This window comes from Bacillus rossius, chromosome 1 (assembly GCF_032445375.1).
Source record: "Bacillus rossius redtenbacheri isolate Brsri chromosome 1, Brsri_v3, whole genome shotgun sequence".
NCBI classification, from domain to species: Eukaryota; Metazoa; Arthropoda; class Insecta; order Phasmatodea; family Bacillidae; genus Bacillus; species Bacillus rossius.
This window is the reverse complement of record NC_086330.1, coordinates 119,382,473-119,397,250: the sequence shown is the minus strand read 5'-3', so window position 1 is coordinate 119,397,250 and position 14,778 is coordinate 119,382,473. Positions and strand designations below refer to the sequence as shown.

Below are 14,778 nucleotides of genomic sequence, written 5' to 3'. Positions count from 1 at the left end.
AAAACATGCATTACTACTACAAATAAGTAAGTAATTACGCACATGAAAATCATTTGTAGTCGGAACTGCATTCGCCACCACAATTGCACAAAGCAGTGCACTTGAGTTGTACTTTTCGACACTTGCAGTGTGATGAACACCCTAACTTGCATCCACAACGCACTAACGCAGACATAGACTCTGAAGCTTGTGGAAGAGTCATCCAGACTGGCTGCCATTCATCAGCATCTTTCCTCCAGCCATATTCTGCAGGACTTTGGATCTATGTCAACACATATTCTAGGTTTTAGAACAAGTTTCAAAACATCACACCGAAAAAATAAATGAAAGTTTAAATAAAGGGAAATACATTTTATTCTCACCTCAGGCCGTGGATTTGCTGCGTTACTCCAAACACAACCTCCTTGGTAGGCAGCACGCTTGACATGTAGGTAAAGGGCGTCCAATGTAGGAGGAATCGCTTCCATTTGCCTGCCTTTCTTGGTAAAAAGACTTTTTCTACATTCATTGACACTATCCAACTGACTACTTCTGTCGTACATTACTACGACGAATTTCTGAATTATAGGCATTACCTCACTAACTTCATTTCTTGCCATGGACAAAAATCCCGATGTAGTCTCAGGAAATGCTTTCCAGGCTTCCCATGCCGTTTTCTTTCCCTTTCCACTGAACTGCGACACTGTGTCACAGCCAGTAAACGCATGGAATATGGGTAATGCAGCTGACCTCTCGGGGCCCAAGGCTGATGAGATTTTATGAGCTGCTACAATCCGTTGATGTTTTCCGGTTCCAATGGAAACCCACAGTTCTTCCAAGTTCTGAATCTGACTCACAAAGCACACAGCAAGTACAAGTACGTCAGTGTCCACGGTTCGTATCATAATTTTGGAACAACCTCGTGCTGCAGCATCTGCAGCATGAACTATGAGTCTGACATCGGCCTCCTCATGTGTACAGGGGCATAGACTGTCCATATCTTCACGTTGTACAGAAGTAATCACATTTGAGTGCAGTGTAGAATACACTTCTTTGTCAGTAGTTTTACATGCTTGGATGGTGTGTTTTCCAAGATATTTAAAAAGCTCTGTTTTGTTCTCACTATCTCTAAGAAAACTTTGCCAACTATGAGGAATCTTGGTAGAACTCATGACTCGTATTCTTCTTCCACTGCCTCGTTTTGTATGTACAAAATTCTTGAGGCTATCTTTGGTATACAAATCCCAAATTATATCAAGCCTTTTGGCTGGTAGTGAAAAGATATATGGAAGGTATACATCATCCACATAGTCTTGAAATGTTTGTGCTCCTCTAGGTTGAAGCATGTGAACAATTGCAGCTGCATCCACAAGTATTGCATTCACTGGAGGTAATGTTGAAACTGTAGCCTCTTCCGAACTTGAAAGTATGCACTGTATTAAATCTGATTTAGATTGGCATACACGTATTTCACCACTAACCGACAGTGAAGGTGGAAAGCACTGATTCTCATGCTTAAAGAATTCATCAAGATCACCGTATCGTGTTTGACAGGCTATGTATAGTCTACCAAAAAGGGAGCAATCGTTTTTCAGGCCAGCGAATTTGCAATCTCCAACTTTCTTGGTGGAGTTTTTAGTTTTACTGAATGTAGGAAACTTGTTTAGTTTAATGGGTTCCATTATACCCAGAGTTGCTTCTTCCAGTCTTTCCTTCACAAACCGTTCATATAACTGTTTTCCCTCTTTTTCAATAATCTGGACAAAATTCGCAACTGTACTATCTGCAACCTCCCTTGTAAATAAATTATAAAGTTCGGGGCTGTCTTCCAGAAATGGGTTGCCAAGGTTATCTATCACCGTTTCCAAACATTTTACATCTTTCTTAAAACGACTCTGAGCCGAATTGGTGTCTTGGTGATGTTTGACTACTACATTATCAGGATCAGCCGAACATGTTCCAAATGTCTGAACTATAGTATACAGCTCAGGACTAGCCAAAACCCACTTGTTAAAAGATTTAGAATTTTCTGTTAGGCCAACTATGCCACCATCGCCTTTCAATACAGCATTAACCTGTTCATGAGCATGATCTAAGGCAATGTTTGAGAATTTCCTTTTGGATTTTGTTGCCACAAATGCACCAGATTTAAATTTTTTTGCGATTTCAGGATGATCATGTTCCAAGTTAACCATATCCCTAACATGAACTGAAAGCCATCGAGCATAATGTGTGTGGTCTAAAGCAAAAAACCAGGGCAACAGTCTAATCATAGCTTCAATGTACTTGTCAAAGTCAGCTTGACGTATGGCACGAACAAACTGTAATATTATGCTCTCTAGATGCATTACTAAGCTCCAGAATTTGTGTTGAGGATAGAGCTTGCACCTTTCTTCATCCCAATCTTTAAAAACTAGCTGACACTCTTCATCGCATGTTTCCCTGTAAACATTATACGCCTTCCTTTTTGAGGAATACAGAGCACAAAGAGTAACTTGATGGGCATATCTTGTACGTGTGATATGTGTTGCTTTTATCATGGCATCTGCTTTACCTTGAGTCGTGATTTCAGCTTGTACAAGAACATTTACCCATCCACTGTCCTCAAGCCAATGGCCGACTGCCCTGAGCGCAGCAAGTTCTATGTGAAGTCCTCCAAGCATAATAACAAAATGTGTTTCGCCATGTGTTTCTGGTTTCAGAAATTGTATTTGCTTGGCAATAGCATAAAGTGGTTGATCTACAGATATAACTGGCACCTGCATTGGATTCAAATGATTCACAGCACTTTTCACAACATTAAATGAATGTAAGATCATTGACATGGAGTGGGATGGCTCTGGGAAGATTGGCATCAATGCTATTTTAGTGATTGGTCGTTCATTTGGCGCACTCTTTGCTGCATGGTATGCACCCCAGGGCTTACACTCATCGTCTATTTTCATAGTACTTTCAAGCCAGTCCTCCTCTTCGGCAATTGGAGAGGAATCTGGAATTTCAATGGTACCTTTAGATTTTGGGCCACAGTGAAATGTATTATTGAATTTAAGGAAGACTGGTGGTACAACAGTGTATTCACTCGGGAGTTTCCTTACGTTGCGTTTTCCCACGATTTCATTGACACCTGGTAACTGTGCTCTACATGTACCTTCATCAGCTGTGGTAGGGTGCTGCATGAGCGAAATTGCTGTTCCATGAAATTCACTTTTGGAAGTTGTTGATGATGGGTTGTAGTCTAAATTATCTGCAGATGCGGTTGTGAACACACCATACTTGAGAGATGGAGGACACACAACATTTGCTTCGTGGTAATTTTCACTAACTTGGTTGGCAAGTTCAGTTATTATTGATTTCAGCCTATCATATGATATACTAAAACCAAGTTTGAATGCAGTGTCTACAAGATCCTTCTTTCTGGTTTCTCCATAAAGCTTCATAGCCATGTAAACTGGTACAGGTGTTTCTTTTTGTCTCGTATGATGACTAGTCCCTGGTGCACTGTGCTTTTTGACAGCATGGAAACTCGTGAGTTGAGCGATTGATAACACGACTTGTTCACTCGATTCGAATTCAGCTTCAGTAGACAGAGTTCCTGGTCCAAATAATATCATATGAATTAAGCTTTTCAAAGAAGGTGGGACAGAATGTTTTTGATTTTCAACAGAAAAGTCTTTCCATGCAGAAGGTGGGTGTGAAAATATATCCTCGCGCACAATTTCTGCAGCTTTTCTGAGCTTCAAACCCTCATCATCAAAGTCTCTTGTAACTGAATCCCTAACTAGCCGCTTGATATCATCTTTCAAAGCAAGAATAGTGTATTTGCCAGTTGCTTTGACTGCCTCAAGTTGAGGGCATGTTCTTAGCAGTCGTTCTTCCAATCGAGTCGAGTGGATACTTCCTGAAGTCCCTCCAAGTTCTTCCAGCTCTGATGTGTACCATTTTGCAAGATCAGTCATTTTAAATACTGGTGATATCCCATCATTACTTGCTATGGAACTTTCAATGTAAGCTGAAATACTGGCAAGAGCAAGACCGTCCAACTGTTGAATTGAAGTATTCTTACTCCTCCCTGCATTTAGTGTTCTTTCCCTGTTGTAAAATTTGGCTAGGCTCTGTGGATGATATTCTGCTTCTATTGCTGGTAGATCTTTTACAGCCAGCTTTGACAGTATGGCACGGTCTCCAAGTTTAGCTGCAAGTTCTTTAACTCGGTTGCTTGTTTTAAGTGTTTCAAATCTTGATAAAGCTTTACCTTTATCCTCTGGCAGGTCACAAAAAAAACAATGTCCTTGCTTACAAGAGGCTCTGTTGTATTTTCGAGTCTTAATTGGTGATGCAACATTACTACTTTCACTATCATCTCTTCTGCTTCTGCTCATAGCCTTATTCAGTTTTGAAGTTGCAAACTTTAAATGGCAACTTTTGTGCCATGATGCCTCGTTTTGAACTAATAGTTTAGTTAAACTATCACTGTCATGCAAAATATCGCACGGTATTAACAGCTCTACTGGCATGCATTCTAGTTCATAGAATTTTAAAACGACATCCGAAAATCTTGTATACACTTCTTTTTCGTCACCTCTATGAGATTTGGACGGACATCTTAAACCCTCAGCAGTTACATTTTGGCAAATAATACATTTATCCCACTCCATACTGATCTATATTTTATGTGACATTTGCACAAGAGAAAATTTCTTACGTATAGACTTCTGCAGCATCGTTAAAAAAATATCTTTATTTTTATTTCGCGGTAAAATTGCCGTGAATACTTTAATTACAAAATATGCGATAACTGCAACAATGAGATGCTAATACAATGTTTAGTTTCACATTATCAGGAATATCAAATGATAAAAGCAAATGTCAATAATTACCAAGTGAACTACGCAATCGAACGATATTTACTACTGTGAAATAAATTAGAACTTTACGATTATAACAGATTCTTACTTGGCTTGAAAATCCTCTCTCGTGCTGTAGGACTACTTGTTTTTTTTTAACGATGTCCAGGATGACTTTTGAAGCACCCGATCACACGTTTATTAACGAAGTCACACACAACACGAAATTTTAAGTACCGACTCTTACTCGCACAGGTCACGACTGACGACCACCTCGCACACTGCCACAATGTGTATCAACTTTTACACACTGGCCGTTTCACCCTTCCCCTGGCGATAAACAGGCAGTCTGGCGCTTCCTCCCCCTGGCGCGAAAGAGGTTGTCTGGTGCTTCCCCCTTCCCCTTTTCATGTTCCGTCACGCATTCCGAAGGTGTTTAAGGGCGAAAGGAAAGAATTGCTGGAATTCGTAGAAGACGAGGCACAAAGTGGGCAATGTTACAATAGTATTTCCTTTCCTCGTGAGATTTTACGTGCACAAGTAAGTTCAGCGATTACTTCCTAATATTAAGATACATATTTGTAGCTTTCTGGATGGAAACAAATTGGCCTGTAAAAGGGGCAGGGTGAAACTGGCAATAATTAATAAATCACGGAATAAATAATGTTTAACATGAAACAAGTTATCTGAGTAGTAAGCCTATTCGCCTTACTTTTTGTTTTATTAATAATTTAGCTTCAAAATTAACTTTTGACTAGAATTCAACATGTTTATACACAAAATTATTATACAAAAGTCTTCGTATCTCTTAAATAGTAAGCCCTACTCAAAAAATAAAAGGGAACAAATTTGTAGGAAATTTAAATATCTTTCAGTTTATATATAACTGTTTTTGTCGTTGGAGCCACCGTTTTTGAGATAAATAAAGAAAACTGAATATTCGCACATATTAAGGGGGGTGCTGGCCCCCCCAGGAGGGGTACCGAAGGGCACCGCTTCTGAAACCTTTCGGGGGGGTGTATTTATGAATTGTACGAAGTGGCTTGCTTTTATCAAAAAGTGCAGGGTTCAGCCGATTTTTTGCTCTTAACCCCCGCACTATTATGCCATCAGAATTAAGCCTATAGGATCCTGGGATAGTCTTGGATACATGAAACACAGCTATAACAGGATATATATACGATGGCTGTAATCAAAGAATTCCCTGGAAAGCCTACAAAATTCAATGTGTTACTTTAGTGCACAGCACGCATTCCACACAGAAAATGAACAATTTTAACAATTGAATTAAAATTTTAGGCTTCCATTAGACTCGTTCATTATAGCGTGACTCAAAATAGTATGTACATTAAATGCTATTTAACAAAATAATAATATTGTAATAAATTTACTTATTCTAATAAAACAAAACAAAAACATTAAATACAAGCATTAAAAATGCTTTACAACTCCAATACAGTCATTATTTAAACAAATTTTATTAATACAACACCACCTACATTGATTATAGTTCCCAAAAAAAAATTTAAAGAAAACCTACTTGGGTAAACATTAATGAATGTCGGCTATTGAGTGAATACATAGGTATTGTAATGTAAGCTGTAAACTGTTATTTTTCCACAAACCAGTAGGAATTAAGAAACCTTTGCAGAATTAATTCAGGAACATCTCTATTATATGGAAATTAAAAATGTTAAAAATGAATTGTGGTGGCAGCGTGAAAGTATAGGTATTGTAATGTAAAATAATTACAGTTCAAAACTGTCTCTGCTATTCTAATAAAGCACAATGTGGCGACAGTCACATCATTGGGTAGTATCAAGTAAACAGTATGGCAACAACAAAAATCAGGCCAATCTCTTGTGGAAAACAGTCTCGGCTACGCTCAGTACAATGGTGGCAGCCAAGTTACTGTACAGGATAATGTAACCTTTAAACTGTAATTTCTCAGTAACCAGGAATTAGGAATTTTGAAACCCTGTTTTAAGGGTTAGTAAAAGAACATCCGAAGTTTTAAAAAATACATCATTTGGAATTTTATAATTTTTTTCTACAGAAAAGCAGTGACCCATACAATTGACTAAAATTCTTTCAAGGTTTCTTTTAAGAAACCGTCATCAATCATCAGATCTGTATCATTAAGTACAGTCATGTGGTCCTATACTGATGGGACATTAAAATCACACAGACGTTGATTCATACTGGAAGCATAAAATTAAACTGAATTTATGTTACTCAGAATATTTATTTTGATTACTGTAATTTAATTTATACTTGATAAAGAGACATAATATGTAGTTAATAACTGTTGCACAGACTGTGCCAGGTGCATGCTGCAGGTTAGAAGAGAAATAGAAAGGCTGGTTAGGCTGTCAGGGCTGGTCAGGGGTGAGGGAGGATGAGGTAGCTGGGGAACAGGCTGCAGATAGGTGCCTATAGGGGAAGGAGCGAACACGGGTGGAAGCTTCAAAGAGCTTGGAGGTCTGTGAGGCAGTAGAACGAGCTCAATGGGAAGGTGGTAGAAGCGAAAGGGCTGCAGGTTACTGAAGAGAGAGTGAACACGGTGGCACCTCCTTGCCACTCAGTTGATGCCTAATTGTAAGAAATCCATGAAATCAGATAAAATTTGAGATAAAACAATTTTATACAGTATACTCAAACATGTGTGTAAATTGTTTTCAAGTTATTTGCATAAATGTGTCCTACTTAATCAAATTAATTTAATTGCTTTTAATTGTTTTTCTATATTCTTTATTAAGACCATCAGGTTATCTTTTTTATTTGAATATATTATTCATACTTTTTTTTTTGTTTGTGACAACATAACTTGTATGTTGACATTCGTTAGAATTGTTTTCTACTTTTATAAAATATTTCATTAACTTACAACTTTGGGTACTACTGCTTCACATTAACATTCTGTTTTTAACCTAGGTAGGCCTATTAATATTCATTCTTTAGTTTTAATTATTATTTGTGCTTGATTGTACAACTTTATGGAGTAATCTATTATAGGTACATGTTTTGTGTAATCATATGTAATTGAGTAATTGTAAGTTTTACATATTATATTTTGTATGTGTCACTGTGTAAATAGCCACTAGCTGTTGAACGATATAAAAAACAAATAAATTATAATCATTATTAATTCATATCACTTACAGTATGTTATTGCACCAAATGCTGCTTGTATACCAGCATGGTAGTTTTGGCAAAAGATTTAATGTTTTACAGGCATGGCATCTAGTTCAGTGAGCCAGGAAGACCTTGAGAATGACTTTGAGCTCAATTCACGGCGGTCACGTATTCGCACGGCAAGGGCAAGAACTGTTAATCCGCAGACAAGAATTGGTAAGCATGTGCCTTTGTAGTATTTTAAGCTATTGTACATTACTGATGTGCGGGGAGGCCATGTGAGGGAGTGTGCCATCGGTACGAGTATGGATGGGCGCCACTTAGTGAGGTGGCACACGGACCCAGGTTAGTCTGATTTCACATCAAATCAGCACAGTCAGTCTACCTTACCCTCTTAGATTTCAATGATTTTGGGTATAAAGCTTTCAACATTAAGTAAATGAAAAATTATCTAATATTTTAGATTTTTTGAGTTAGTAGTTATTAAAATTAATTTGCAAAACATACAAAACCCTAAAATTGGGAATTTTTATGATTCACAAAACAGGGTGTTAGAAAGCTCAAATTGGTTCCATTGAAAAGTTTTTTCTTTCTTTAAATAAGCATTCAGATGACCGGCAAATAGGAGTTATTTGGTTAAAAACCAAAATAAGTGATAGAATATTCAAAATTTGGTTTTCTTAAAAAAGTGACAATTTAAAAAAAATTTAAATTTTGTGAAACTTGGTTGAACCATAGTCATTTCACCTATTAAATATAATTTTGTGTTTACTATGGGTTCATGAGATATGACGCATAAAGCAGTGGCATGAGTTGAAAGGTTATTTAAATAGCACCATTTTTGTTGAAAAAATTAAGTGGAATTACTGTGAGGTTGGTCGCTCATTGTCACAATAAACATTTAAATTTTACTCCTACAGATCGTATAAAAACTCTCACCTTCAATGATGGTTGGGCGCCGTACTACTTTTGCATATTAACTGAATAAAAAAAAAATATTCTAAACATAAATTCATGAACATAATACCTTTACAAATGGTATGGTGAATGGTGATTTTGTGTTTAATCTTCATTCCTAGATTTCGGAGTATACTACATTCAGTATTAAAAATACAATAAATTCTCAATAAATGCTTAGATTTCTGCTCATTCTCAAAAATTTGTTACAATAGCCAACAAATGATATATTAATTTTAATAACTAATGACTCGACTCTTTGTGATTCTAGAACAGTGTTTTTCAATCTGTGGGTCGCGACCCCGAGGGGGTCGCGAAGCCTTACTCGGGGGGTCGCCGGCTGTAGCTAATAATGCTGACTCAACACTGGATGCCTGAAAATAAACCAGACAATATAAAAGTGAATAGTCATTAAAAAATAAGTACGCGGAACCTTTGCACACCAAAATGAAGTACAGTAAAAAGTTGTATGCAAACAACAAAGAAATAAACATCATAAAACATCAACAGTAAAAACAGCAACAGAATAGACTCGACTTGAACTTATCGCTAGCGTTTTGAGGGTCTTAACAACACTTTGTGGAGACTAGGGAAACACTATTTTATTACCTGAATCATAGTATTTTGCTGCTGACTAAGAGCTTTCAACTTTCGTTCAAAGAAATCCAACGGCTTGTCAGCTTCTTTTTTATGCTTGGTTGTGAGATGCCGCATAAGCTTTGACGGTTTCATACTCTCACGTGATAAAACATCGCCGCAAATTACACATTGAGGTTTATTATTTATGACTGTGAACCCGTATTTCAAATAACTGTCATCGTAATGTCTATTTTTTTTTGGGTTTGTTTCACCACCACCACCACTATTGACACTCGTACCAGATGTTGAAGGCTGCGATCTTTTGAGAAACTTATCCATTTTACAAACGCGCCGAGCAAGTGAAAAACAAAAGAATGACGTCAGTACTCATCGGTGACTACGCTTAACTGGGTGAGATGAGAGTTGAAACAAAAGAAAATTGCGGGCGGCGGCGGGTGGTGCGCGCGGGTCGCTTCCTGTCGCCGCAACGACAATGCGGCGTGGCAACGTGGCCGTCGCCGACGCAGTTTGGCCCGCGCGAGTTGGCATCCACGTTAAGTCGCACGTAGCCTTACCAACTTACCTCTTACTTACTTTCAAAACTCTCGCGGCTTCCTGCAGAGTGTCGATCTGAATAATAGATAATTGTACCAAAATAGAAAATACTATTAACGTAGTCTTTTAATTAAATAATTTCTCTGTATTTCTGTGACACAAGGGGGTCGCTGGAATTTTTCAACTTGTAAAGGGGTCGCGAAATCAAAAAGATTGAAAAACACTGCAGAATTAAGCTTCTAGACTTTTATCAGTGTGGTAGAGCAGGACCACTGGTTCAGGTACACAAGTATTATTCAAGACAAAGTATAATCATCATCCAAATACATTTGTGTCAAATTCCCTGTTCAAAGGTCAAAACTAAAGCAAATAAGTCCTTGAAGTTATTCTACATCATATGACAAAAATGGCTTTAATATGGTCTCCATGGCAAAACTATGAAAATTAAATCTGAGTTCATGGTGGAATGGAATTAATTATTACACAATCGGAATAACAACTAACTATATTTAATTATGAACTCTCAACTAAAAGATTTTATGTCCGAAAACTGATATTCTTGTCAATCTACCCATGTCTGAGATATTTTGTCTCTAGAAATCATCAACTGAATGAACCCTGTTAAATAGGTCTTGTTTGTAGAAATGAACACCATTCGTATTCCCAAACCGTGGATCACAGGATTTCCTGGTATATTTTTGTTATGGTCTACCAACGGTTCTGAAGTCCACTGATGAATTTATCTTCTGGACCAAGACTGCTACACTCTCTTCTTGGGTCTGGAACTAGAACTATGCCTGGAAAACTGTGGTATAACTCCTTCCTTCAATTTGCAATACTTGAAGTAGAAGTCTTGCAGATAGTCGTCTATTGAAATGCTTAACGACTATTTCCTTGATGTGAAACAACTTCTATTAGTGTTATTCAGCGTTAGTCTGTGTTGACTCCAGGCTTATATATGCTCAATACTTCTCAATCAGTTGTTACTTAACACTGATATAGTAGAATTATCGTATTAGCGTAGTGGAATAATATCAATCTCGTTCAACGAAAGTTCAGTGCAGTTGTTCGCATCACGCGAAATAATTGACTGTACAAACAACGATTGCAACGGATTGCGTTACGAGACGAAAAACAATGGTGAGCGGGCCCGATAGCCACACTTACCATCACGAAAACACACGATGAACTGACTTCCTGACGGAAGTCCGACGCGCTGCCAACCTTGGCAGCGTTGCCAAATCTCGAACCATGGTGGCCAACTGTGAAGGGGTGGCGCTGCTACTTGTGCAGCGCGGGAATTCAAATGTTCGAATGTTCAGTCTCAAATTTGTTGCACACGTAACGTCAGCAAAAATACTTAAATACCTATGTACACTATACACACTCCAAACATTCCGCCCACCTTGAAATGACCCATTTCAACACTACTCAAGAGGCAATGGGCACAACTTCACTACAGGGCGTTTTAGACTCCCAGAGGTGGTACGCACTGTAGCGACCCTAGGCACACCATCAGATCCAGGATGAAGATGCAGGACGCGTCCCAACTTCCATTGCAGGGGAGGTACTCTATCTTCCTTTATCAACACCAATTGGTTTGGTGTGATAGCTATCGTTTGATCTTGCCACTTCGAACGCTGCTGCAGTGTGTGCAGATATTCGCGGTGCCACCGGTGCCAAAAGTCTTGATGCAACCGCGATACTAGTTGCCAACGCTGCAGTCTGTTAAGTTGTACCTGTTCCAATTCGGGTTCAGGATGCGACACCAGCGGCTCCATGGTCAAGAAGTGTCCTGGGGTGAGAGCACGCAGATCATTGGGATCGGAACTTAATGGACAGAGTGGCCTAGAATTCAGTATGGCCTCCACTTGGACCACGACCGTGTAGAGCTCCTCAAAGCTGAGAATCTGTTCACCAATGACCCGATTTAAATGTGACTTGAACGCCTTAACTGCAGCCTCCCACAAGCCTCCGAAATGAGGAGCGGCTGGAGGGTTGAAGTGCCACCTCACTCCAAAAGGAGCTAAACAATCCACTATGGTCTGTTGATGCGATGAGGATGACAACATGCGTTGCAGTTCTGTCAGCTGGTTGTGGGCTCCAACAAAGTTCGTCCCGCAATCGCTATAGAGGTCAGAGGATCTCCCTCTGCGGGCGATGAAACGTTTGTATGCAGCAAGGAACACCTCAGTCGACAGGTCAGACGCCAACTCCACATGAACCGCCTTAGTGGTACAACATACAAATATACACAGATAGGCCTTCAACAGAGTGACTTTGCGCACACGAGCCAGTTTTATGAAAAAGGGGCCAGCGTAATCCACGCCGGCCTTCGAAAATGGTTTCACTTGCTGGACTCTCATGGCCGGGAGACTTCCCATGAGGGGTGTAAAAGTGGGTGGCTGTGCCTTGAAACACTTCAAGCAGCGGTGAACACAGCTGGTGATTGCCTGCTTATCTGAGAGAATCCAAAATTTCTCTCTAAGAATACTTTGAAGTGCTTGTATCCCGGGATGTTGATTGACGTTGTGATAGTGTTGTATAATCCTGCTCGTCAAGGGGTTTGATTTAGGAAGCAAGGCCGGGTGTTTGTGTTGAAACGGGAGCTTCGACTGGTCAAGCCTGCCACCCACCCTAAGAAACCCATCAGAGTCGAGGAAAGGATGAAGCTTCCGTATCTGTGGTGAGGTTCGCTTATTCTTTCTCAAAGAGGCCAGGTCATCTTTGAACACCATCGACTGAACTCGAAGTATCCAGAAATTTAAGGCAGTCTCCAACTCACGAGGACACGGGGTCCCTGATTCACGAGCACTTTGTGAGTGACGACAATTAGCAACAAAACGCAGAATATAGGAGTCACTCTCAGTAACTTCATTAGACTGCTGAAACGTTCGACCAGTGAATCAATGTCTTCAGTATACAGAATAGTTGCCAATGCCAACGACTTCTTCTCCTGTTGGACCAAATCGGAAATGTCACTACACGAAGCACTTGCAGGGCATTCATCTGCAGGTAACGTCAACCATGCAGGGCCTGTCCACCAAAGGTGGTGGTCAAGTATCTGGGCAGGTAACAATCCACGTGAGCCACAGTCAGCAGGGTTGTGTTCTGAACGCACGTGCCTCCACCAACTTGAAGGGGTCAGGTCCTGAATCTCACTAACCCTATTTGCCACAAATGTTTTTAACTCATGAGATGAAGAGTGGATCCACGCTAGGGCTACTTGTGAATCAGTCCAGGCAACAATGGAGGTGAATTCAAGTTCCATTACATGCACATTTATCATGTGACGAAGCAACCGAGACAAGAGAAGAGCTCCACACAACTCCAACCGAGGTAGAGACTGGGCCTTGACAGGGGCTACTTTAGATTTGCCAGCGAGCAGGTGTACCGTGATTGTCCCATCAACATCAACCACACGAAGGTAGACACTTGCTGCATAACCCAATTCTGAACTGTCTGAAAATCCATGAAGTTGATAGGAACAGCCCTGTTTTCCCCTGACAAGGCGAGAGATGTTGAGTGCAGACAGAAGAGGGAGCTGGCTGTTGAACTTGTTCCAGCTGTCTAATATGTTTGGTGGTGGTTTTGCATCCCAGTCGAGATTTTGAACCCAAAGGACTTGAATGAGACATTTTGCAAACATGCTGATAGGTGTCAACCAACCGAGAGGATCGAAAATCCTTGCCACGTTCGATAAAATTGTCCTTTTTGTCGCAGGGCAGGCGCTGGCTCGGACCTTGTATGAATATGTGTCGGAGGTGGGGTTCCACTGTAGTCCCAGTACCTTGATTACAGTGCAGCTGTCCTGATCCAAGGCTAACGGTTGGAGGGTTTCAATATCCTCAGCAGGAAGCCAATTCAGGAGTGTCGGATGGTTGCTCATGAATTTTCGGAGTTGAAATCCCCCTTTCGCTAAAAGCTTGATGAGCTCCTGCTGCATGGCCACTGCAGAGTCCACAGACGGCGCACCCGTAACAACATCGTCCACATAAACATCCGACAACAACACTCGAGAGGCAGTGGGAAATTGTTCTCTCTCATCTTCAGCCAGCTGCTTAAGAGTGCGGAGTGCCAAGAATGGGGCAGAAGACACTCCATAGGTCACAGTTTTCAGCCTGTAGTCCTGGACTGGAGCTGCGTCACTAGAGCGCCACACAATACGTTGATAATCCTGATGATGACGATGGACATGGATCTGGCGATACATTTGTTTTACGTCTGCCGTGAAAACTACAACATGTAAACGAAAGCTCAATAGTAGATTAAAAATATCTTGCTGCAATTTTGGCCCTGTTAACAAAGTATCATTAAGCGACACACCTGTGGAACTCTTGGCTGATGCATCAAAAACAACGCGCACCTTTGTAGTGGAGCTGTCTGGTTTCACGACAGCGTGGTGAGGTATATAGAAGGCATGGGCACAGTCCATTTCTGTCTCAGCGACTCTTTCCATGTGGCCCATCGCGAGATAATCCTCCATAAACTCGGAATACTTCTGCTTGAGGGCAGGGTCCCCTTTGAGACGTCTTTCCAGGCGAAGCAAACGATTAATGGCTTGAGGTCTAGAGGACCCTAACTCTGGCTCAGGTTGACAAAACGGTAACGCAACGCTGTACCGGCCGGTCTCATGCCTTGTGTAAGACTTCACAAACAGCTCTTCACAGTGTACATCCTCGGGAGACTGATGCTTCACAAGGGGAAATTCTTCAATCTCCCAAAACCT

General features: G+C 40.3%; 1 protein-coding gene across 2 annotated transcripts in view; it reads left to right on the top strand.

The window, feature by feature from the left end:
• LOC134543581 (PRKC apoptosis WT1 regulator protein-like) overlaps window positions 1-14,778 on the top strand; it is a 66,072-nt gene that overhangs the window by 14,972 nt on the left and 36,322 nt on the right. For both annotated transcript variants that reach the window (XM_063388382.1, XM_063388381.1), the window contains exon 2: window positions 8,058-8,174. In XM_063388382.1, the coding sequence (XP_063244452.1) occupies window positions 8,060-8,174 (115 nt within the window). In that variant the 5' untranslated portion in view covers window positions 8,058-8,059. The remainder of the gene's footprint in view (window positions 1-8,057; window positions 8,175-14,778) is intronic.